This window comes from Pantherophis guttatus, chromosome 3, assembly GCF_059756535.1.
Source record: "Pantherophis guttatus breed Tessera chromosome 3, ASM5975653v1, whole genome shotgun sequence".
NCBI lineage: Eukaryota > Metazoa > Chordata > Lepidosauria > Squamata > Colubridae > Pantherophis > Pantherophis guttatus.
In genome coordinates, this window is record NC_142065.1 from 64,898,044 (window position 1) to 64,921,077 (window position 23,034).

Sequence of the window (23,034 nt, forward strand, 5' to 3'; positions counted from 1 at the left end):
CCTGCAATTACTGCAAGTTCGAATCTTGCCAGGCTCAAGGTTGACTCAGCCTTGCATCCTTTCTAAGGTAGGTAAATTGAGGACTCAGTTTGTGAGGGCAATAAGCTGACTTTGTATAAATATACAAAGTATGAAGGCTATTACTTAACGCATTGTAAACCGCCCTGAGTCCCCAGAGAAGGGTGGCATATAAATCAAATTAAAAAAAAAAAAAGTGCTGAAATGCAGCGCTCCCCACCCGCGTCCCCTCTCTCTTTCCCCCCCCTCCTTTTTGTCCAGGGATGTGGAACAGAAGAGTATTAATGCGATCATTTTGCCTCATTAGTATAAGTATAGTATTCTTTAACTGACAACTTTTAAGATGTGTGGACTTCAACTCCCAGAGCTCTCCAGGTGGCTGGGGAATTCTGGGAGTTGAAGTCCACACATCTTAGAAATTGAGAAGCAATGATAAAAACGGCTTCGGCAGAAAGCATCAGCGCAGAATTTCTGCGCCGGGATGTCCCCCCCCCCACCATTCCAACAGAAGGGGGGGGGAGAGACAATCCCGACTTTTTCCGCTGGAGGGCGCTGTTGCAGTTTTCAAAGTTAGCGGCGGGGACTGTCAGAACCGGCGAGAAGCCGCGCTTGCAAGTCCGCTTTTTCCTCTGCCGCCGAAATCTCTCCGCGGGTGGCTTCGTCCGTTTTGCGAGGACCGCCACTTAAAAGTAGATGGGAAACACCTGAAACTGCGGCCGATTCGTAAGTACGCTCCGGGGTGGGTGGGGGGCGGCGGGAGGGGGTCGCAAGCCGGGTGGGCGCAAAACGGGCGGGAAGGCGCAAGGTTGGTCGCTTCTGCGTGTCTAGCAAGGCGCTACGTGCTGACCGGGGCTGTTCACGAACTGTGCAGTATGTCTTCCTGACTTGAATTAAGCCATTTTGCCGCTTGTAACATAGCGGAGAAAAGAATGCCTATTAGGAGTTTTCCCTTATTTTTTTTCCCCTTTAAAGCTGATTTTTTTTTTTTTTTTAAAGAGTTGAACCTAACTGGGGAGGATCTCGCCTAAGAGGTCGGATCCACTTGGGGTTCTGGAATCGAATTGCTTCCAGCGAGCCTGCCGATTTTTCTAAGGGGCATATCAAAGAGACAGATTGATGATGATGATGATGATGATGGAAAATGGTATTGACTTTATATCCCCTTTCTCTTTATTTATCCTTGTGCATTGGACAGCCAAAACTTTCCTTCTCTTGCTTTTTATACAGGAAAAGAATGAGATTTACCCACAGGGTTTATTTATAGAAAGTGGTTTAGATTCAGGCATCCCCGTTTACAGGGTTTGAAAATGAGTCATAAGGATGAGCTGAGTCTTCAAAACCATCTTTTGCTCAGCTGTGGGTAATGCTGTTCTTGGATTAGCTGTTAGCGTGAAGGGTGGTAATCCGAAGGAACAGTCACACACAGTGAACCTGAAGCTGTTCAACCAACTTGTTGTGGTGTTGCCTCAACTCCCTGCGGACAGTCATTTTGGATCTTCTAATACCCCACAGCCGTTTTTGATAGAGCAGATTGTATCATGAAATGAAACGATGGGTGCTTAGCATGCAGAGCTGCATAAAGAAATTTAGATTTTTTTTTTTTGCCTGTTTTGCACGAACTTCCATAAAATCGTAGAACTGGAAGGGACCTCAGAGATAAATCTAGTTCGGCTCCCTACTTGGTGAAGGATCTGCTAAAGCAGTGTTTCTCAACCTTGGTAGCTTGAAGATGGGTGGACTTCAACTCCCAGAATCCCCCAGCCAGCAGCGCTGGCTGGGGGATTCTGGGAGTTGAAGTCCACCCATCTTCAAGCTACCAAGGTTGAGAAACACTGTGCTAAAGCATTTCAAAGAAATGGCTGTCCAGTCTCTGAAGATCTCCAGGGAAAGGAATGGATCACTTCACGAGGCAACTTAGAACAGTTTTTCAATGGGGACATTTCTCTTCTAACCTGGGTCTGCTTCTGTGGAGTTTCAAACCATTGGCTCTGGTCCTGCCTTCCAGAGCAAACCCTCTTCTGTGTGATAAACTCCTTAGATATTGGAAGTGGGCTACTGAAATTCTCCTAAATCTTTTTTCTTTTTTTTAACCAGCCAAACCTGCCCTGTTCTTTTAACTGTCATAGGGTTTGCTAGTCCCCTCACCTTCTTGATGGCCATGATCTGAACATGTATCTGAGCTCTACATACTTCGTTTTGTAGATTGGAGTTCCTAAAACTGGAGCCAGTATTCTCTCAGCGACCTGACTAAGAGGGGCCTGCCCAAGGTGGGGTAATATGGGGCAGTTCCAGGGGTGAAATGCTCCCGGTTCGGACCAGATCGCCTGATCTGGTAGCGATGGAGGCGGGTGGTTCGGAGAAACGGTAGCAAAAATCCCTGCCCTCCCCCCCCATGCCCAGCTGAGCCATGCGATCATCAGAGGCTTTTTTTCTTTTAAATGCGTCTGACGATCCAAGCTGTGTTGCCTGATGGTTAGAGGCCTTTTAAAAAAGCCTCTGACGATCAGGCAACTCAGCTGAGATCGTCAGAGCCTTTTGAAAGCATTTTTTTACAACCTCTTCGTCGAAGAGGTTGTAGAAAAAATGGTTTTAAAAATAAAATTTTAAAAAATTGGCCACGCCCACCCAGTCACATTACCCCCCCCCGCCCCACCAAGCCACGCCCACAGAACCGGTAGTAACAAATTTTAGATTTCACCACTGGGCAGTTCTGCCCTGTTATAAACACACTGTGTTCTTCCTGTTAATACCCCCAAAATAGCAAGACCTTTCTCAGCAGCTGCATCACACTGTTGGTTAATGTTTAGTTTATAATTTGTTAGAACATCTAGATTCTGTTCACATGAACTAGGTCTCCATCCTCCAACCCATAAGTGCCTTTCATTTCTTTTCCCCACATGTAGGACTTTGTATTTTTCCCTCTTAAATTCAGTCTTGTCTGTTTCAACCAGAGGTGGGTTTCAGCAGGTTCTGACCAGTTCTGCAGAACCGGTACCAGAAATTTTGAGTAGTTCGGAGAACCGGTAGTAAAAATTCTGACTGGCCCCGCCCCCATCTATTCTCTACCTCCCAAGTCCCAGCTGATTGGGAGAAAATGGGGATTTTGCAGTAACCTTTCTCTGGAATGGGGTGGGAAGGGAGATTTTGCAGTATCTTTCCCCTGCCGTGCCCACCAAGCCACACCCACAGAACCGGTAGTAAAAAAATTTGAAACTCACCACTGATTTCAACCTACTGTTCAGAGCAGTGTCCAACCTTGGCAACTTTAAGACTTGTGGACTTCAACTCCCAACTCAGCAAAGCTGGCTGAGGAACTCTGGGAGTTGAAGTCCACAAGTCTTAAAATTGCCAAGGTTGGAGACCCCTGGTCTAGTTCTTTTTGAACCTTCACTTACTCTTCTGAAGCATTAGCTACCCCTCCTAGTTTTGTGTCATGTGTAGTCTTGATCATGCTCTCCTCAATCCCTTCTTTCATCCAAGTCAGTAATAAAAATATTGGTCCTAGGCCCAGACAGAGCTTCATGGCACTGTATTTGATGCAAATCTCCAAGCTGATATGGAGCCACCTTTTTGGGGTGGGTATCATTCAGCCACTTATGAATACATATAATGGTTGTATCATCTAACCCAGTGGTCCCCAACCTTTTGAGTACCAGGGACCGGTTCCATAGCAAACAATTTTTCCATGAATGGGGGAGGAGGCATGATTCACACACTACCTAGATCCTGTGCCCATACAGATGAAGCTTCATTCACTTGCCCCGCCCAGTTTCTAAAGGGCTGCGGGTCTGCAGTCCAGGGGTTGGGGACCCCTGAACTATCCTATATTTTACGGTGTTAGTAATGAGGATATCATAAGAGGTTTTGTCAAATGTCAAGTTCTCATTACTACTCAAGTGCTCAAAAACATGTTGATAATTTGCTCAAGGACCTTGCTCAGCGTCAACATCAAGTTGACAGCTCTGTAGTTTTCCTAGGTCTTCAGTTTTTCCTTTTTTGAAGATAGGAACATTATTTGCCCTACTTTGGACTTCAGGCATCTTGTTTGTGGTTCTGCTTGGTCACATCTGCTAGTTTCTTCATTACCCTAGGATGAGTCAGCAACCGGCGGCTCTGGAGCCGGATGTGGCTCTTTCATCCGTCTGCTACGGCTCCCTGTCACCAGTTGGCTCCACAATTGATAGGGCTTTTGGTTAGGATAGGTAGAGGAAAAAGGACGCCACACTAGGAGGAAATGCTATGGTGGGGGAACCAGACTTCTGGTTGGCTCCAAACTTGAACAGGGGACTTCCGGTTAGGACCTTTGTGGCTCTTTGAGTGTTTAAGGTTGCCGACCCTTGCCCTAGGATATAGCTCATCTGGCCATGGAGACTTAGATCAATGATACCATTTAAGTGTTCTTTTACTTGTCTATCTTGAGCTGTCGTTTCCTTCTTCAACTAGAGGTACCCTGAAGACTAGTTAGGGCTTCATTTCCCTTCTGAGAGTAACAGACGTAAAATACAAGTTAGAACAATCTGACATCTCACTATTACCTATCACTTTTTGTTTCTGATTTCTGTGATTTAGACTTTCCTGGAAGTGTTTATAAAAGCCATACATAACTGTCTCATTCTTCAAGTTTCCTCCTGAAAATGACATTTTTTCCTGAGGTTTAAGGATCTTTCTTTGGGGACATAATATTCAGGTGGAAATTTAATCCATTCAGAATTTCTGTATTGGAGAAAAGACATTTGAAATTATCATCAACTTTCAACAGTTGGCAGGTGACAAGAGGTATAACTAAATAAAGATAAAGAAAGTATGTAAAGCATATTTAGAGCCTCTGGATATGTTCTTTTGGGGCACTCTGACCCTGAGAAAACTATAAATGTCCCTCTCTATAGAATTGGCAGGGGAAGGAAGAGTTTTATGAGGAGAAAGTACCGCTGCTAAAATCTTTCTATCAATGCTTAGATAGAAACTGAGCTGTTTCTCACCCGAATACAGGAACCTATGAATTAAAAAGCCTCACATGCAGCTGTGAGCTGGGCTTACAATACTGCCTTCTGAGAGTCAGTGATTCGCATGGATATGAACAAATGCTAGGCATTGAAACTGCTAGTCATTTGATTTGTGTCCTTTGGGAGAGGGGTCCAAGTTCATTTCTAACCATTTGCACAGTCTTCTACTAAGAGCTGGAATTTTGGCCCATTTCTGCACACAAGCTAAATGCAGAGAATCCAGGACCAAAAAGAAAGAACACCACTTCTTTACACAGTAGTTTCATCATTTATTCATTGTCCAAAACTAATATTTCAGCGAAGAGGATATTACAATACATCAAATATAAAACAGTGACATACAGTTTTTAAAAAATAGAACTTGTACAGAAAAGCCAGAAGCAATTAACAGAGTAGGGCATCAGATGATTCATGCAGGCCATGGCTATTGTTAAAAATTTAGTAACTTTATTAGAAATAGCTGAAGTCTGTTTATTTAGGAGAAAAATGATGACCTGCTCAGAGGATGTGAATTATGAGTTCTAACATCCATTTATTATATGTACACGTGAAACAGATTTTACTTCTGTATCAGAACATATACAAGTGTAGTCTTCTTAATCACATTTCTATAATATGAGTTATTGCCCTTACATGTACTTTTATGATTTGGCCAAAGTGAATAATCTCCTATGGGAAATATGGGAAAAGATAAAAAGGTATCTGGGAATGGAACAGGGGAGAGTGGCTATTATGCGGTAATGGAAGTGGAAGATCTGCTTGGAGATCTAAGCTTCAGATCATCAGCAAAAGGGCAACTATAATTTATCAAGGCTGGGACCAACTAATGTCAGAAAAGAAAAACCTCAGAAAACCAGGTGAAGATTGTTTTGTCTTTTTAGGGAAGATTCACACCTGTCTGATAAGATGAAGTGAACCAATAATGTTCTTCAGACAAAGTCTTAGGTGTGCTCCAAAGGAAATGCAGCCTAATTCCAACTGATTAAGGTGGAGTAAGGAACTCATATTATAGCCTTTACAATTTTGGATTAGGTAGCTTCTATCTTAAAAGCACCCTTATAACAACCTAACTGGGCACCATATACATCGAGCCCAATATTTTAGCCTTGAATAATTTAACAGCTGCTAGTATAGTTGTTTATGACATGCATATTTAATAATGGCAAAGGATTTTTTTGTGGCTTTTATAAAAAGGTCCTTTTCTGGATTAATCCAACTCATAGGTGGTAGGAGAGATACCATGATCATAAAGGTGATTTTCCCAGGGTGAGTCTCATCCGTTGCAGATTGTTCAGTTTACTTGCCATGCGTGAAGTGGTGGTTATCAATTCTAACAGTTTTAAAAGGACTCTAGACTAATTTATGGAAGGGAGGGTTCTCGGTAGCTACTAGTTTTCCTGACTGCATTTAACCTCCAGAATCAAAGATTGTGTGCCTTAAAGATCAATTGTTACAAAACAAGAATAGAAGAAAGCTTATGCCCGTCTATGATTTATTTATTTCTTTGCATCCCACCTTTACTATATATTTCTCCTGCTATTTTTCCCACAGCAACAACTTTGTGAGGTAGGTTGGGCTGAGAGAGAATGACTGGCCCAAAGTCACCTAGTGTTGTGACCTAGACCCAAGTAGTTATTACCAGACACAATCAGTCCTAAACAAACATATTTTATTAGAACAGCTGAGAATTACTTCATTCTCATCTTAGTCCAAATTAATTCCAAAACAAGTCCTTCAGAAAAAGTCCTTCGGCCTTATCACAAACCTTTGGCACCCTGCCAAAGGCTTTTCTTGGCAAAGCTCCACAAAGTTCAGAAACAAGAGACGCCAACAAGAAACAAATGTAGCAACGTTGCTTTCCTACAAAGAGCCCAAGAGCCATTGCTACTCTTTTAAGCCTTATGGGAAGGACCAATCATCTCCTGGCCTTATTCCTGAGTCGTCCTTTTTGCTTTAGCTGCTCTTGCCTTCTGGCAGCTCTTCGCATGCGTGCACTAGGAACAGACTCTTCCTGCTCCTCTGCCTCTCTGGTGTCCGCTTCTGGAGACTCCAGAGTCCGCAGATCACTCCCAGATGGCCCTGGCCCCATCTCTGCCTATGACTCAGAGCCCTCATCCGGGCCTTTCCCTGACTCCAGGAGTGGCCCATTGTCCTCCCCAGCCTCCTCACTGCCCGACTCCGCTGCCAGCTCCTCAGGCTGCTGGTGGACCACAACACCTAGCTGGCTTTCATGGCTAAGATGGGACTTGAACTCACAGACTTTTGTTTTCTAGCCTGGTGCCTAACCATTAGATGAAACTAGCTCCCCATACTTTCTCTGTGGATCTGATCAGCTATTGTGGATTCAGAATGTTAGGTGAGTCTACAGTGGTTGAACTTCTTATTCTCTCCATGTGCTTTGTATATTTTTAGAATTTCTAAAGTGCTTTTTAAAAAAAATATATGACTTTTATACTTTTTATAATGATTGTTTTTTTATACATTGCTGCTTTAAGTGATTGTAGTGCACTCCCCAGAACAGTTTTAGTTTTATGAGATAGGTGGCTGTATAAATGGGATTAATTAACAAATAAATTCCAGGGTTGTAAATGAGACTACATGTAGACTGTGGATTGCCACCCTGATATAGAAATTGTGTTGAGACTGGTGACGAGGTCAAAGAAAGAGTCATTTGATGCTATTGAATCCCTTTAAGGAATTTTAAGGTCTTGATACCAGCATAGGAGTGTTGGAAGAAATGTCCTTCTGGGTTCAGTTTCAAGTGGGGAGAAAGACACTGGAAATATGGTGGCTGCTTGGAAAGATAGTCTTAATGGTGGACAGGACCACATAGTTTGAGGTCCTGGGGAAAAAGGGGGATCACATGCCTTGGAGCTCCTGGGTGAAAAAGGGAAGAGATGCTGAGAGTCCCTGGGTTTTATACCCTCTCTGGGCTTTGAACTTCCTGGGGCACAGGAAGAGTATCCTGGTTGGTTGCTGTCAGAGGCCATAGCTAGCTTTGTAGGCTGTCTGTGTCCATTGCAGGCTGATGTAATCTTCCCAGGTGCCATGTGGTGATTTCTGTTGCTAGATGGGTAGAGGGCTAATCCTACCTTTGTTATGTAGAATAGACTGGCTGGGGCCTTAATGGCCATTGACAAAGGTGTGTGTGGGGGGGCTGAGTTTCTGCCTTCCTTTTAGGGGAAATATTCTGCCCTTCTAATATTTCCTAAAATATTTCATTCTTCTAGGAGAGGGGTGGGTGCTAACTTCCTTCAGGAGAAAGATGAGCAGTGGTACAGATTGCAAGTATTTATGATAATGACCGCCCATGTTCCAGTGATGTTCAGCAGCTGGTTGCTACGTTGCCACATTAATGGCCTGGTTCGCCCTCATGCACCATTCATGCACTTTTGCAACTATAGTCTCAATGCATGGGAGAGGTCAGTGCATTGAGTGTCCTATCGACACCATCCCTGTTGATCTTGCCATACATTGTTTTTTTCTTCTAAGTAGCAAATGTAACATTGTGAATTCAAATTCTGGGTTTTTAAAAGTATTCCAATCATGTTTCTGGAAAATTAATTTTAAAGAGCTGGTTTCTTTTTTCTTAACATTTTATTAGGTTATAAGGTAGGGTACAAAATACAAAAGTAAATAGGAAGACTGTGAGGGGAAAGGGAAGTGAGGAAGGGCTGGGAAAAAGAAAAAAAAAGCGTTGACCTCCAACTCCCTCTATTGCAGTAAAATAAAGCATTAACATCAAACTGCAACTTTTTGCTTTTGCATAGTCATGTAAACTAGGCATTTCTATAAACACCCATCAATCTAATCGCTAAGACCCAAATTTTAAAGAGCTAGTTCTGAGCAAGAGACCCAGTTTGTTGTAATGATTTAAGACAGGGGTCTCCAACCTTTAAGACTTGTGGACTTCAACTCCCAGAATTCCTCAAAGCTGGCTGAGGAATTCTGGGAGTTGAAGTCCACAAGTCTTAAAGTTGCCAAGGTTGGAGACCCCTGGTTTAAGATACCAGGCTAGAAACCAGGAAATTGTGAGTCTAAAGAATAAAGCCACTTTGGGCCACTCTTTTCTCTGCCCTAGGAAAAAGGCAGTGGCAATCCACTTCTGAGAATGTTGCTAAGAAAATTGCGTGGATTTGTCCAGATGGTTGCCAGGAGTCAAAAATGACTTGAATGCACATGTACACACACACATATACACATTTCAAGGCAATCTACTGACAGAGTTTAAGCTTACTGATTAATTTTAAAATTGCTGTTTTCAACAATGTAACTGTATTGTGTAATCAAATGACCCTATTATATTCAACAGGGCTTATTCTTGAGCACGTATTATCAAATTCAATGTACAATAACAACAGATCTGCAGCTTAGGAGTTTTTCTGGACTCATGGCTATTGGATGCCTAGCTGGAGGTCCAAAAATGACTCACACCCCCATCCCCATCTAAATGGACTGCACTAATAATGAATTATATGCAGTGTTTCCTTTGAAGACCATTAGAAGGCTAACTATCTATCTATCTAACCTGCTGACAGGTAAGAGCCACAGCACATGGGTGTTGCAGGTGCTAGATTGTCTTCCAGTAGGCTTCCAAATGCAATTCAGGGAACTTAAGGTTGACTATAAAAGCAGTGCCGCAAATAGAAAAGCTGAAGATGTCCCACAGTTGTGAAGGGAAGGTGTGTTGGCCCAGAGGTAGGGTTTCTCTGAGTGGTTTCTTCTTATAGAATAGCTTACCTGAAAAAGTTTGGATTGCACATGCTTTAAATATTAGGAGAAAGCCTGGAGGACAGAGTTCTTCCAAACCTTTTAGGAATGAGTAGGGGCAGCATTATGGTAATTAGGTATTATTTCGTTGCTTTGATTACGTTGCCTTTTTTTGTTGCAAAGAACTCAGATTTCACAGAAGCCGGTCGTGTACAAGTTAACCAATCAGCCAACCAACCATCTAGTAAAATGCGTACATCCAACATTATTTAAAGCTCATGTGTTGAACTGGGAATCGTCTTTAATCTTCCCAACTTTAGGGTTAGAACGTTAATTTTGCTGTAAAGAAAAAAGTGAAGGACCAATCACTTTATTTTATGCATCCAACTGTATCCAACTTCCAAAAGCAGATTTTGTCTTTAGGATTGTCTCACCCTTAACAAATTTGCTTTATTTCCAGCAGGTCCCATTTAAAGATTTAATTTGTTAAATATATTTCAAAAGGCTCTTTATGATGAGAAGGCCCGTTGGGATAGTTAAAACGTAATCTAAGTACATTGGACTGTGGCTGATGCTTAGAAATTTTAATCCCGAGAAGACTTGCACAGAATTTACCATAGCAATTCTCAGTGAGGGGACCCACTGTATCTGTGTCTCCTCCTTTCCTAGCTGCGTGGGCTGGGATGTTGGAAATGTTGCTGTTGCAGCTTTTTTTTTTTTTTTTTTTTGTCAGGGAGGGAAAAATACTTTTTTTTTTCTTTCTTTCCTCCTATAAAACTGTCACTCTCTTATTATTTTGTAAGCGACAGAACATGTGTTCAGCTATTAACCTCCCCCACAAAAATCATCCTGGAACGTTGAACTGGAGAATATTTGCTGGGTTGTTTCACATGGCAAAAAAAAATAATAATAATAGCAAACTGGTCTTGGCTGAACTGCAAAGAAACTCTCCACTTTCAGCTACACTTTGGTTTATTATCTCTGGCTCTTCCATTCACAAGGACAAACTCCTCTTTACTTCATCTAAGGCCTTGCCCTTATGTGAAGGCCAAACTAACTTTTTATCATCAGAGTTTGGGACATTGCAAAGATATAAACGAAGAAGAAAATGCTTTTAGCCAATTCAGACTTTTTCCTAGTACAGCCCAACATTGCCTGCTTAGTCTCTTATCTGCCTAGTGAGTTTAAGTTTGAATTAGAGACTTCACATTGCAAGGTTTTAGGATTCTATTTTGTTTATGCTTCCTAAATGACAATGAGCATAGCAGGTCTTGTTTTGAGAAAGTTTGTGTGAAATGGCCCTCTTAGGAACCACTAACTAGTATTCTTTGTGAGACAATGGTGGAACTTTAAAAAAAAACAAAACAATTTACATTGTCTTCTATAGAAATAAAGGACAATTGGCAAGCCTGTGATTGGGAGCTTTTCCCCATTCAGGTTTCGTCAGATATTATAAAACTTTCCCTCTCATTATCTTTGACCATTAGCCCTGCTATTTTAAGATTATTTGAATTTTTGATCCCTTTGTCTGGAGGCACCAAATTGGGGAAGACTGGACTGCAGCAACAGACAATCTAGAGGCTATTTTGTGGCTCCTAGATCATTCCCACTTTGTCCCACCAAAATTTGGCTACAAAATTTATCATTTGGAGCAGTTTGATTTTATAAGGGTTTGTCTTTGGCCTCAAAATGCAAAATTGATCCAACTGAAGCTTAACAAACTTATTTTGCATTATGCCACTTCAGAAAAATTTGACTGAAAAATATTGCCACCATCTTTTACAATTACAATTACACTAATTACTTCCCCCTTATTTTTTAAAACATCTCCCATGCAAAATGGTAACCTGTTCCTGATCTAGAATTGTCTCTTGTCTTTAAATGATAAAATAGGAATGTATCCTGCCTTAATCTGTGAATGTTCCCTCTTTGTAGTTGGTTAGAAGGGCTGAAGAGGAAGCAGTGACAACACTGCTTTGAAAGTTTGGTCTGGATTATCCAAGATGTTGAGAGATACTTTATGAAAGCTTTGAGATGCAAGGACCCTGATCCCATAATCCAATTTACCGAAAACAGACTATTTCAATAACATTAATTAATTGGTACTGTTCAGATGTGGTAGTCAGGCTTAATGCAATCCTGTATAATGCAAATCCTTCTAAAGACTTTAGAAGGAGTTGACAGAACTACAACATGACATTCCTATAAAATCAGTACGAATTGTTTCAATAGAGCGAATTCTTACATCACGTTATAAACATGATATTCCTATAAAATCAGTACAAATTGTTTCAATAGAGCGAATTCTTACATGAAGGGGTCATGTAGCTTTGGCCATAATGCTTCTTTTCCTCAAAGTACCACTTGTACAGTTCCTAACCATTGGGTCACAAATGCTTTCCAAATATCTTGAGGAGAAACTGACAAGATGACCTATGTCAAAGCTAAAAGCTCTTGTTATTCCTCTTTTCCATCTAAGTTGAACATAACACCAAGCATAACTCCAACTTTAGAGATCCAAATGGATTTAATAGATGTAAGAATCTGTGCCACCAAGATTTTCTGGGAACTAAAGTAAATAGAGAGGAAAAGACTTTAATGAGGATGGGATGAACTCTGTTCCCCCCCCAAATATAATTGACTAATAAATGCTTTGATTAATTTATTTATTTATTTTTGGCTAAAGGGTATATATTTTGTCCTTCAGCAGAGGACAAGCTCTATAGCAGCTTCATTTTCCTTGACTAGAGATTCACTGTTTAGAGATTCATATCTAGAACTGAAACAATATACTGGATTCATTAACTTCCATCATCATTCTGTCTGTAGCTTTAATAAACCTAATGTCACTGTATTAATAAAACCTGATTTTACAATATCTTTTCATTAGATAAGGATAAGATCATGCAAGATTTCTTTCAGTGCCTCATAATTCAGTTACCCATAGCCCAATTCAAATGAAATGCAATTTTGCTTGTCATAGATTTAATGAATGTCAGTTTTCTAGATTTCAATCCCTCTGCATCATCATGGATTTTTGTCATTCTGGGAAATACAATACCAACACAGCAACAGGAAAGTTGTTTTAGAAAATGTATTTTAGAAGCAGGTGAAATGAGATCCCCTGATTCTCAAGCCAGAAAGAGACATTTGATAAACAGGTGGCAGAAAGTTTTAAGGTTGAGAAAAAAGTATCCGAAAATCCATTATAGTCCTCAGGTTATGATGGCAATTGGGATCAGTGATTGTCATCACTAAGTGATGCAGTAGTAAAATGCAATATCACTTGACTGTGTTTCTTAGCAAAAACAATCCTGGCACCCCCATTAGCCACAACATGCATGGGTTGTCAAGTCGAAAGCAACGGGAGTCCCAGGTAAGGAGCAGAAGGATACCACTGGGGTGGGGGTGGGGTCCTTGGGAGCAGATGGTGCACAAGTGCAGGAAGACCTGGGGATGGAGGGTGTGATGGGGTGCGAGCACAGGAAGGAATGAGCGACTTACCAGAACGGCTTTGGAGTTTCCTGCTGGCTTCCCCATTGACTTTGCTTGTGACAAGCCAGCAGGAAAAGTAGTAAACGACAATAATGCAATTGTGATTCCACTGTATCCATTGGAAGTGCAAGTCAATTGCAAAGCCAGAACTTTTGAGGACTGGTCATAAGTAACATGCTTTCACAACTTTAAACAATTGCTGAACGCGTGGTCAATAAGTGAAGCCTCCTTTGAACTTAAAAAGGTAGTAAGGACAGGTCCAGGAATTGAACTTTGGGACTAACATATAGGAGTTGAATCTTGTTCCTGACTTATACGTTTACTGTGCACTGCTCAGTTTATGCAGAATTATTGGAATGCATGGCTTCCTAATTCCGCACCATAAAGCTAGTGATCTACACTTTTTGCATTTGTCTGTGAATACAGAGTGGAGAGATTTTCACAGCCATTCTCTTTACTAAGTTTTGACAATAAATAAACACCTACCTCTATTTATGGTAAAAGATTATGTCTAACCGAATAAATACATTTATTTCTTTCTCTTCCCTTCTGTTTTTCATGCTATATCCAAGTAGAACCATGACTTAATATATATATCATATATATATGGGACCATTAATGGAATTTTTATATCTTGCTAACATGAACAGCTAAATGAGGTAGTTTTTGAAACACTATGTTTCTTTATTTCATTTTGCCCTTTTATTTCACTTGAAACCACATGTATGATGATTAACATCTGATTCACACCAAGCCTTTTTGCACTGTTAGTAGCTCCCCCATATAATTACAGTGCTCACATTGCACATAGATGTAGGGGTGCATCTTGAGAGAATTCATTCCAACATTTAGCTACTGTGCTAGCAGCTGTAAATACAGGATGTGCAAAATAAAAAATCTTCCTCAATCTGCAAATTATTGGTCATTGGATGGGGGCAGTTCATTCCAAGAATGGAAACTCGTTGGTAGATAGGGGTTGATTAAGCCCTCTTTGACCTTTGGAAATTATGCCTTGTATCGTCTCTGTAAATGAGTGTAGAAATGAGGACAAAAGTGCTAATTCCAGCCTTATAAAAGTTTTTCAGAGTTTAAAAATCCTGGATAATTCAAGCTTCTAAATTCTGTAGACTGTCGAAGCCTGTGTTTTCACAAATGAAGGCAAATATGCATGTCCCAGGATAATGTTGCAAGTTCCAATCTGGGTCGGTCACTGGGACCAGAGATTTATTCAGTAAACCTCTGGTTCCTGTGACTGACCCAAATTGGATCTCACAAGACTTTTCACACAGTTACCTGGCAAAGGAATATATATAAATCTGAAAGCATAAGAGAGTGTTGCTTGTTGTGAAAGAATGAGTTGATTAGTAAACTATGCAGTGAGAGATTCATAAATCAATTTCTTGGTAGTGTCAAGAGTTGAATTTGGGAAGAATGGATTGGAGAAATGGAAGTAATAGAAAGAAACTAGAGTGACAGTAGAGCATTTGCAGGAAATTAAAGTAGAGATGCTCAGTAGGAACAAGGTGAAGGTAGAGCTCTGAGTCATTGCACAAATGAGGGGCCATGGGCGTGATCCCATCAATACTAACTGAAACCAAACATAGAAAAAGGAGAACAACCATAAAATAGGAGCTCCCACACCCAAAAGCTACCAAAGCACAAGATAATAGGGGTTTTATCTACTAACATATAATTGCACATTAATGGTTGTACGTCAGGTAGCATATGTAATGAAAACTATGCCATCCGTGTACCACAAAAAATATCAACAGGTGCTTGATAAGAAAAATATTAATCCGAACAAGATTCCATTTACTTTATCTCATAGAAGAAAACAAATGTTAGCTCCTCTCCTTGGTCATGGTATAATTTGAGATTTGTTAGGAATTGACGTGTTGTGTATATGAGATAATGAAAATATGCATCAAAAAAGTATAACATAACCTTTGTTATGTGTGATTATATGACATTGGCTTCTCAAATCTGAATCTTCTCCAGAATTGCTTAGAATGCACAGATTACCCTTTATATCCTTTTCTCTTTTTTTTTCTTTTTTCTTTTTACTACAAAAGGGATTTTTGTGTTAATCTTTTCGTCTGAATACAAAAATCATATGGCAAGAGAATACACATTAAGATGAATGTCAGATTTTAGCTGAGCTCACAGCTGAACTGAATACCATCTCGGTATTTCACTCTGAGTAGGCAAAGTTGAACGAAAGGTTTAAAATGAACCTGTGATGAAGTCCTGTAAAAATAGGATTGCCTAGTGTTGTTTGGATCAAAATATAGGTAGATATGTAAGACAGTAGGGATCTTCTTTATTGATTTCTTAAAATTCTGTAACTTCATCTAATTTCCCTGTAAAAAGTGCATATAAAATGAATTTGCTGTAAATTGTAGCGGGATTTATAAATCCATTTGACTGATCTCAAAAGCAAAAGCTGTAAATTTGCCTCCCAGGATAAGTTTTAACTTTTATTGAAAATAGCCACAAAATGGCATTTGATTTTTTTTCTTCCATTAAGAAAGCTTTGGGCTATTTTAAAAGGCAAAGAATAAATCTTAATTGATTCTCTTTGAGTCTAAAGTTTGTGCTTTTGTTTTGTTTGTCTTATGGTCTGCTTGTATCTACTCACCATTCATTTTCTTGCTTCTTTTCCAGTCTGAGTGTTGACACCAGGACCTATCCTTGTAAAGTATTTTATAATCTCTACAGGCCTCAGTCTTTAATATGGCAATAGCTTCTTTGCGTCATGGAGTGACCATCGCTGGAGCTATCCTGCTGGTGACGGGAACGCTGTGCTTTGCTTGGTGGAGCGATGGTGAAATGGGGGTCACTGCACCCAGCAGTGATCCCAAAGTCACGCCTCAAGGAGAAACGGAACTTATGACCAGGGCTTCATCTTCCAGTCCTGTACTCAGGTCAATCAGCTTCTTCTGTTGTGGAATTGGTGGGCTGCTTCTTCTGTTTGGACTCCTTTGGTCAGCCAATGCTGGAATAATTTCCCGGCACTACCAGTACCATTTTTCCAGTGACCTTCAGTACTCCACAGTCGAACCTCTTGAAAAGCAGACATGCAGGTTAGCAAGATCTTCGTAGCCAGACCTGAGAGATCAACATAAGCCTTTTAACTCGCCCAGCAAATAATTGTCAGGAAGTGTTACTTCAAGAGAAGCATCATACAAGAGAAGAGAGAGATAGAAGGTTAATTTGTCAGAAGCCATCTAGCTAAATGATATTCTGAAACAGGTCTTCCTTTGAAGACTTTTCCAGCACCACATTTATTCTTGCAGACCATTAGGCCTTTCTCAACCAAAGGTCATGCTTGTTGAGCCATCACTGTTGCCAAAAGAATGTCTCCGTTATAATCTACCTCAGTTTCATGATTTATAAATGTGCTGTGCATGGTTGTAAAATTATTCAAGTTAAGCTTGACTTTGGTAACTTCATGGAACTGTCAATATAGAAGTAGTTTGCCATTACCTTCTGGGATGTTTTTCAAATTCCTAGTCTAGCCAATAGCCCTTTTTCTTTGCAAACCTTACATCCACGTTTTAACCAGCCCTAACCATGATTAGCTTTGGAGACAAAAACAAGGATAGCTAGGTGCTAAACTTCCACTCCATAATATTCAGCCAGGACAGCAAGTGTTTGGACACAATAAGAACGATAGTCCAAATTTTAGGAGGGTATCATACTGAGGCACTTCGTTTTAGTCAGTGTATCAATTTCTGCAAAACTGAACAGTGACACAATAAGAGTATTATTAGCCCATTTTAAATATGATTGTGAAATTCAAGATGGCTGAATTGTTAGAATTTTGATTCTGACAAAGAAATTTGATTCACTTGCACCCCTTTCTCCCAGGATTGGGGAAGGGTGAGATTAAAAGTGTAACTCTTATACCTAACAATAAAATTACTTTCCCCAATTAATTCTCCATACCAGAGATTATGAAACAGTGATTACATGCTATGTTACAGCCATTTTCACCCCTTTTCTTCCTTTTAGTCTAGGTAGAGCAGTCTCTGCCTGACTAGTCTGGTTTCATGATGATTTCAACAATCCCTATTTGTAGTTATTTCCACTTCTAAATTATTTTCCCCCTTGAAAAAGAGGAAATGAGATGAGCAAAGGTTATGCGAAAGTTTTATCTGTACACAAACTGTGTTGTTTAGTAAAATACAATAGAAAAAAAATGGGTCTGTTTTATGGCCCATGCAGTAAAGATTAATCAGTGGTCATACCTTTGAGTTTTGATACTGGGTGTGGAAAAAGCTGAGGTCCATTGTTTGTGAATACTACACTAACACTGAAGAAATTTGCAGCACGATCTGCTTCTTACCTTGCTCTCAGACGCTGAATGGGTACGACAGCCTCAAACTGTCTTACACGTTCAGTCACTGTTTTCTAATATAATATCTGTAGTGAGTAAAGGTTTTGGGGCACCCCCAGTTTAAAGGCATTATGGTTTCTGTTGGTACAGGGCAGGGGTGAAATCCAGCAGGTTCTGACAGGTTCTGGAGAACCGGTAGCGGAAATTTTGAGCAGTTCAGAGAACTGGTAGCAGAAATTTTGAGTAGTTCAGAGAGCCAGCAAATACCAACTCTGGCTGGCCCTAGAGTGGGGTGGGAATGGGGATTTTGCAGTATCCTTCCCCTGGAGTGGGGTGGGAATGGGGATTTTGCAGTATCCTTCCCCTGCCACACCCACCAAGCCATACCATGCCCACAGAACCAGTAGTAAAAAAATTGTGATTTCACCACTGGTACAGGGTGAAAACATTTTTGTTTACTTTCACATTTTCCTCACTCTGTCTTCAAAGCCTGGAAAGTGATCATGTAGGGGTATGGCTTTGATTGGGCATAGAAAATCTAAATCCTGCCAAATGCACTTTAGTTTTCCTCCCCATTCTGTTTGGATAACCATGTTATGTGGGTGGGGCAGGAAAAAATGGGAGCCCCATATATATATATATTTGTTGAGGTTGTCAACATGTGTAAACTCCTCCTTCAACTGCAGCTTGTAATGCACCCTCAATTTTGTTTCTCCTGCTGGTGATAAGGACAGATTATTATGATTTATGGAACTTGGCTGGTGCCGGAGGATGAGAATTTCATTACAATAAGATTTTATTAATACGGTATTTGCATATTTTTTTCATATGTGGCAGAGGAAGAACTTGAGATGTAAAAGATTTGAATTTAGGATTTTGCAAAATTGGCAGATTCATTCATTCTTATAAACCTACAGGAAATTTCTTTATGCTCAGCATGACTTAGCTCCAGAGATATATAACCACAATTTCAGAGCTATTTGAATATATCTCTATATTCTCCCCCTCTCCCTATCTAATATGTCTGTCTGTCTATCTGTCTGTCTGTCTGTCTCTATCTGTCTATCTATCTATCTATCTATCTATCTATCTATCTATCTATCTTTTTTATGGGACAAGCGAAGATAGTTCCCCCCCTCTAAGCTTCTAGCTCCTCTAGAACAGATAACAGTGCTCATGCTTGTCTTTGTAAACCTTATTTTAGAATGAAATATTGGATTTTAGAATACACCCACCCCAACTGATTTTCTTTGTGGTCTTGATTCTGTTTCAGCACCTGGGAGGCCACCAGTATTCCCACTTACGAGGAGGCTTTGAATTGTCAACCTGCTGAAAATGCCTCCAGTGACATGCAGTCTCAGATTTCAAAGGAGATCAGGCTGCCCTTATATCAGGTGGTGGATGAAAATCACAAAGGGCAGGGGAGCCGAAGACGCAGTTCCTCTGACGGGGTTTTGTTTCGGAACATTCCACCCAAGCCAAGTTTAGCGTCACAGGATGAAGCTATCATTGTCTGTGACACTCCACCCCCAAGCTATGAGAGCATAGGCTTGTGTGATGGATGATCCAGGCATTTTTTATAGCACTGTGTAGGAATTTCTGGATTGCTGTAGATATTTGTTTTCCTTTAATTAATTGTGGCACATTGGGATAAAATAACTGCTGTATATATTTTTTTGTAGGAGCTTTTGCTAAATTATCCAAGGGTAGTCTCAACATTGTTTTGTAGTATGTGATTAATATGTATCCAGTCAACCTCATGGATGTTCAGATTCTTTGGAGGTGTATCCAAAATATGAACTAAATATAACACAATTAACTTGTGGAGAACTACTTGAAAGAGGCTCATGAACAGGCCTAGAAGGAAAGTTCACAACAAATTCAGGTTCTGGGTTAATGGTTATTGAAAAAATAAAAATGTTCTTAATAAAATCTATTATCAATTTTTTTTTTTAATTTGATTTATATGCCGCCCTTCTCCGAAGATTCAGGGCGGCTTACAATGTGCTCAGCAATATTGATGATCAGCTCAACTTTATGTGCATAATGGGATATAGCTGGATATAACTGCTTTCTGAACATTTCCAGTAGCAGCAAAAAAAAAAACAACAAAAAAAAAAACTGAATTGGAAGGATTCATTTATCTGTGGCCAGAGATTGCACTGGAAAATTATAATCAGAGAATGAAATGATTCTCTTACACCTCACTCACCTGTTTATAATATATGCTTTCTCATATAACCCCTCTGAGATCCTACAAGAACACATGCTTTTATTGGCTTTCACTATTATATCAAGTTGCCTGGAACAATGTTTTATTACTATTAAATCTAATTGTTTGGTACAATGTAACTCAGCCAGTGTTGCATATCCTATTGGTGGTACCACTGAAGAGGTCTAAGGACTTTTCCCCATTGCTGAACTGGTGTTCTTCCTTCATCTTTGGGCCAACTTTAAATTATGCCAGCATGATGTTGGTTGACTTCACTGCAGTCCCATATCCTGTGTCGGGCATTTCCCCTTCTATTTGTAGTTAGCTGTGACTTCCCATTCCTAGGGTAAAAACCTGTATCTCTTGAGTCCGCCTTTGGACAGTGCTGGAGAAGTGGGGAAATACTCCTTTAATACTGATGTAGCTCAAGGAGATTTAAGCCTGTCTCACTTATGAATTGGGAAGGAGATGAAAGTAGCATCATGGGAATATAGCATAAAAAGATGTTGCTTGTAGTGATGTGCAAGCAGGGAAAAACCACAAATGGGACATAATTTATTTCACAATTCAGAAAGACCCCATGAGAAAGAAAAGAGAAGCAGGCAAAAGAAAAAAGAAAAGTCAAGTTGGCTGAAGGTGGAGAACTGAGCAAATTAGCAATATCTATTCTGGAGCTGAGAATTGGAATTCTCTCAGAAAAGTTAGAAAACAAAATAATATTTTGTGTTAGTTAACAATCTCTCTTAATGTATTCCCTGATGTGTGTTTAAGGAATGTTTCTCTCACTAAATCAGCCCAAATTAGCTGTCTCTTATAAATGTAGCAGTAAACATCATTTTCAACAACATTACTGCTTTTGATATGACCTTAAAACATACAGTAACTAAAAAATAGGCTTCTTATTTCTAACTTGGTGAGACTCGGGTTCTTTGATGGAACTATTGGTAGAACCTCATATATGAAAGATGGAGAACCAGGAACCTAAGAAATCTTCTGAGATCCAAATTCTAGGTTTCAAATCCAATGGGACAAAAATATTCATGAATGTTTCATTAGTGACTTCAGGGGGAAGAAAGCTGCATTCATATTAGCCATTTTTATACAGATACAACCTTGAGGCCTAGTGACATACAGATTTTTTTTTAACCTTGACTGTGTGAATTTCATGGCTTATAATAAACACTAACCTTGTTAAGGTTGTTGGATTTTCAGTGGATCCTTATTGCAGTTTACCACATCATATGATCCAATGGAATCATAACTACACACATAACTAGCTGGTTTATATTTTATTATTATAGCTATTGCTTTGCAGGTCAGACCTTCACGTAGTTGTCCATTTTGTATAGGCTAATAAAATATAACAAAGACACTGTGGTCCATAGCGATTTCTGTTATAATAAAGTCCTTAAAATTCCCCCTAGCTCTTTGTTGGTTTTTGCTCCAAGAGAATATGACTCTACATTCAATTGAGTTACATAATTAGACTGAATTTGCATTCTGCTTTACAAGCCCAGAATTCAATTTTATTGGTTGGATGGATTGACAAGCCAGAATGTGATTTGTTTGATTTCGCTTAGTCAAAATCCTCTACGGGATTTTTATTTTAACAGAATAAGAGTTGGAAGGGAGTTGGAGCACTCATTAAGGAGCTTCTATACCTGGCAGAGGGATTCATCCTCAAAGTTACAATGTAGGTAAGATATCACTCAGAAGTCCTGGCCTAAAAGTGGGGACGCAGAGGGGCATTAGCTGTCGATGTTGGAAACAGCATAGCAGAAAACCTTCTTGGGATGGAACTGACTAACTAACTGCCCAGAGTCAGGAGTTCAATCCTGATCGGCTCAAGATTGACTCAGCCTTCCATTCTTTTGTGGTCAGTAAAATGACCCAGATTGTTGGAGGCAGTATGTCGACTCTAAACCGCTCAGAGAGTGCTGTAAAGCACTATGAAGCGGTATATAAGTCTAACAGGCAGCAGCCAAAACTGGCCAAGAAAGCATGGCTGAACAGAGGGTAATCCCACCCCTTCCTATCTATGGTCTGAAGTAAAGATTCCACCCTGCCTGGTTATATCCAATCACAAGAACAAAAGCTTGGTAAACGCCAGAAGCTCTGAACGAGGCATAGAAATGTTGCTTTTGAAATTTACTTTAAAAGTGTTAGGAAGTGTCTTTTTTTTCCAGAGCATTGGTTGTAGTCTATTTAGTGCCTCACAATTAACAAATCAAGATGAGGAATAATCACATATAATCTGACACACGGAGGTGGGAAGGAGGACATGAATGTCTCCCTTAACCGTTTTCAGCTGAAAATATGTCCAGTCGTGCTACCAAGTCTGCCTCTAAATCTGAAATCAGTGAGGATCCAAGATGCAAATGAATAACTTATCATCCAAATGTTTTGTTTTCTGGATGGCGAGGTGGAAATATTAAGACTGAGTCACTTGTTTATTCTGGGGTGATAACAGGGCATTAAATGATTTCACTGCTGCTTATATACAAGGGAGGTTATGGTCTCAAATATTGCCTTGGTGAAACTCAATATATCAAAAAAAATAATTTAAGAATCCAGACTTTCTCTGAAAACATAGTACAGGTAGTCCTCAACTTACAACAGTTCATTTAGTGACCATCCAAAACAATGGCAGTGAAAAAAGTGACATGACCATTTTTCACATTTGCGACTTTGTAGCATCCCCATGATCATGCAATCAAAATTCAGATGCTTGGCAACTGGTTCACACTTATGACCGTTGCTGTGTCCCAAGGTCACGTGATCACCTTTTGCAAGCAAAATCAATGGTGAAGCCCAATTCACTTAACAACCATGTTACTTATCGACTTCAGTGATTCACTTAACAACTGTGGCAAGAAAGGTGGTAAAAGGGGGCAAAACACACTTAACAAATGTCTCACTCAACAACAGAAATTTTGGGCTCAATTGTGGTTGTAAGTCGAGGACTATCTAATGCAGGAGATTTTCACAATGCTCAATTTCAGAGACTCCTCATTTTCAAATGAGGTAGTCAAACTTATCCCAAAACAGATTTTATAGCTTCCAAAACAGTCATAAACCTATCTTGAATTATTTCCTTGTTCATTGTTTAACATAACTGATTAAAAAAAATTCTTTCTTTTCATTTCTAATCTCTTTTGAATTCACAGTTGCCCCTCAAGTCTTGTTACCAGTTTACTAAACTAGAAAAAAGCTTTCATCCATATAGTATTTGGAATATTTCCTAACACTGTGTGCAA

The 23,034-nt window shown here is 39.9% G+C and overlaps 1 protein-coding gene across 3 annotated transcripts; it reads left to right on the plus strand.

Moving 5' to 3' along the window:
* The first annotated feature begins 590 nt into the window (after positions 1–590).
* TMEM61 (transmembrane protein 61) lies at positions 591–19,510 on the plus strand. 3 transcript variants are annotated; one of them, XM_060689929.2, is made up of 4 exons: positions 8,200–8,443; positions 9,334–9,559; positions 15,891–16,309; positions 18,839–19,510. In XM_060689929.2, exons 3-4 carry the CDS (start codon positions 15,960–15,962, stop codon positions 19,128–19,130), a joined length of 642 nt encoding a protein of 213 aa, XP_060545912.1. In that variant the 5' UTR covers positions 8,200–8,443; positions 9,334–9,559; positions 15,891–15,959; the 3' UTR covers positions 19,131–19,510. The 3 variants fall into 3 exon arrangements, with proteins under 3 accessions (XP_034271049.1, XP_034271052.1, XP_060545912.1); XM_034415158.2 differs by lacking the exons at positions 8,200–8,443; positions 9,334–9,559 and adding an exon at positions 591–741; XM_034415161.2 differs by lacking the exons at positions 8,200–8,443; positions 9,334–9,559 and adding an exon at positions 604–741 and having other exon boundaries at positions 15,945–16,309.
* The last annotated feature ends 3,524 nt before the right edge of the window (positions 19,511–23,034 follow it).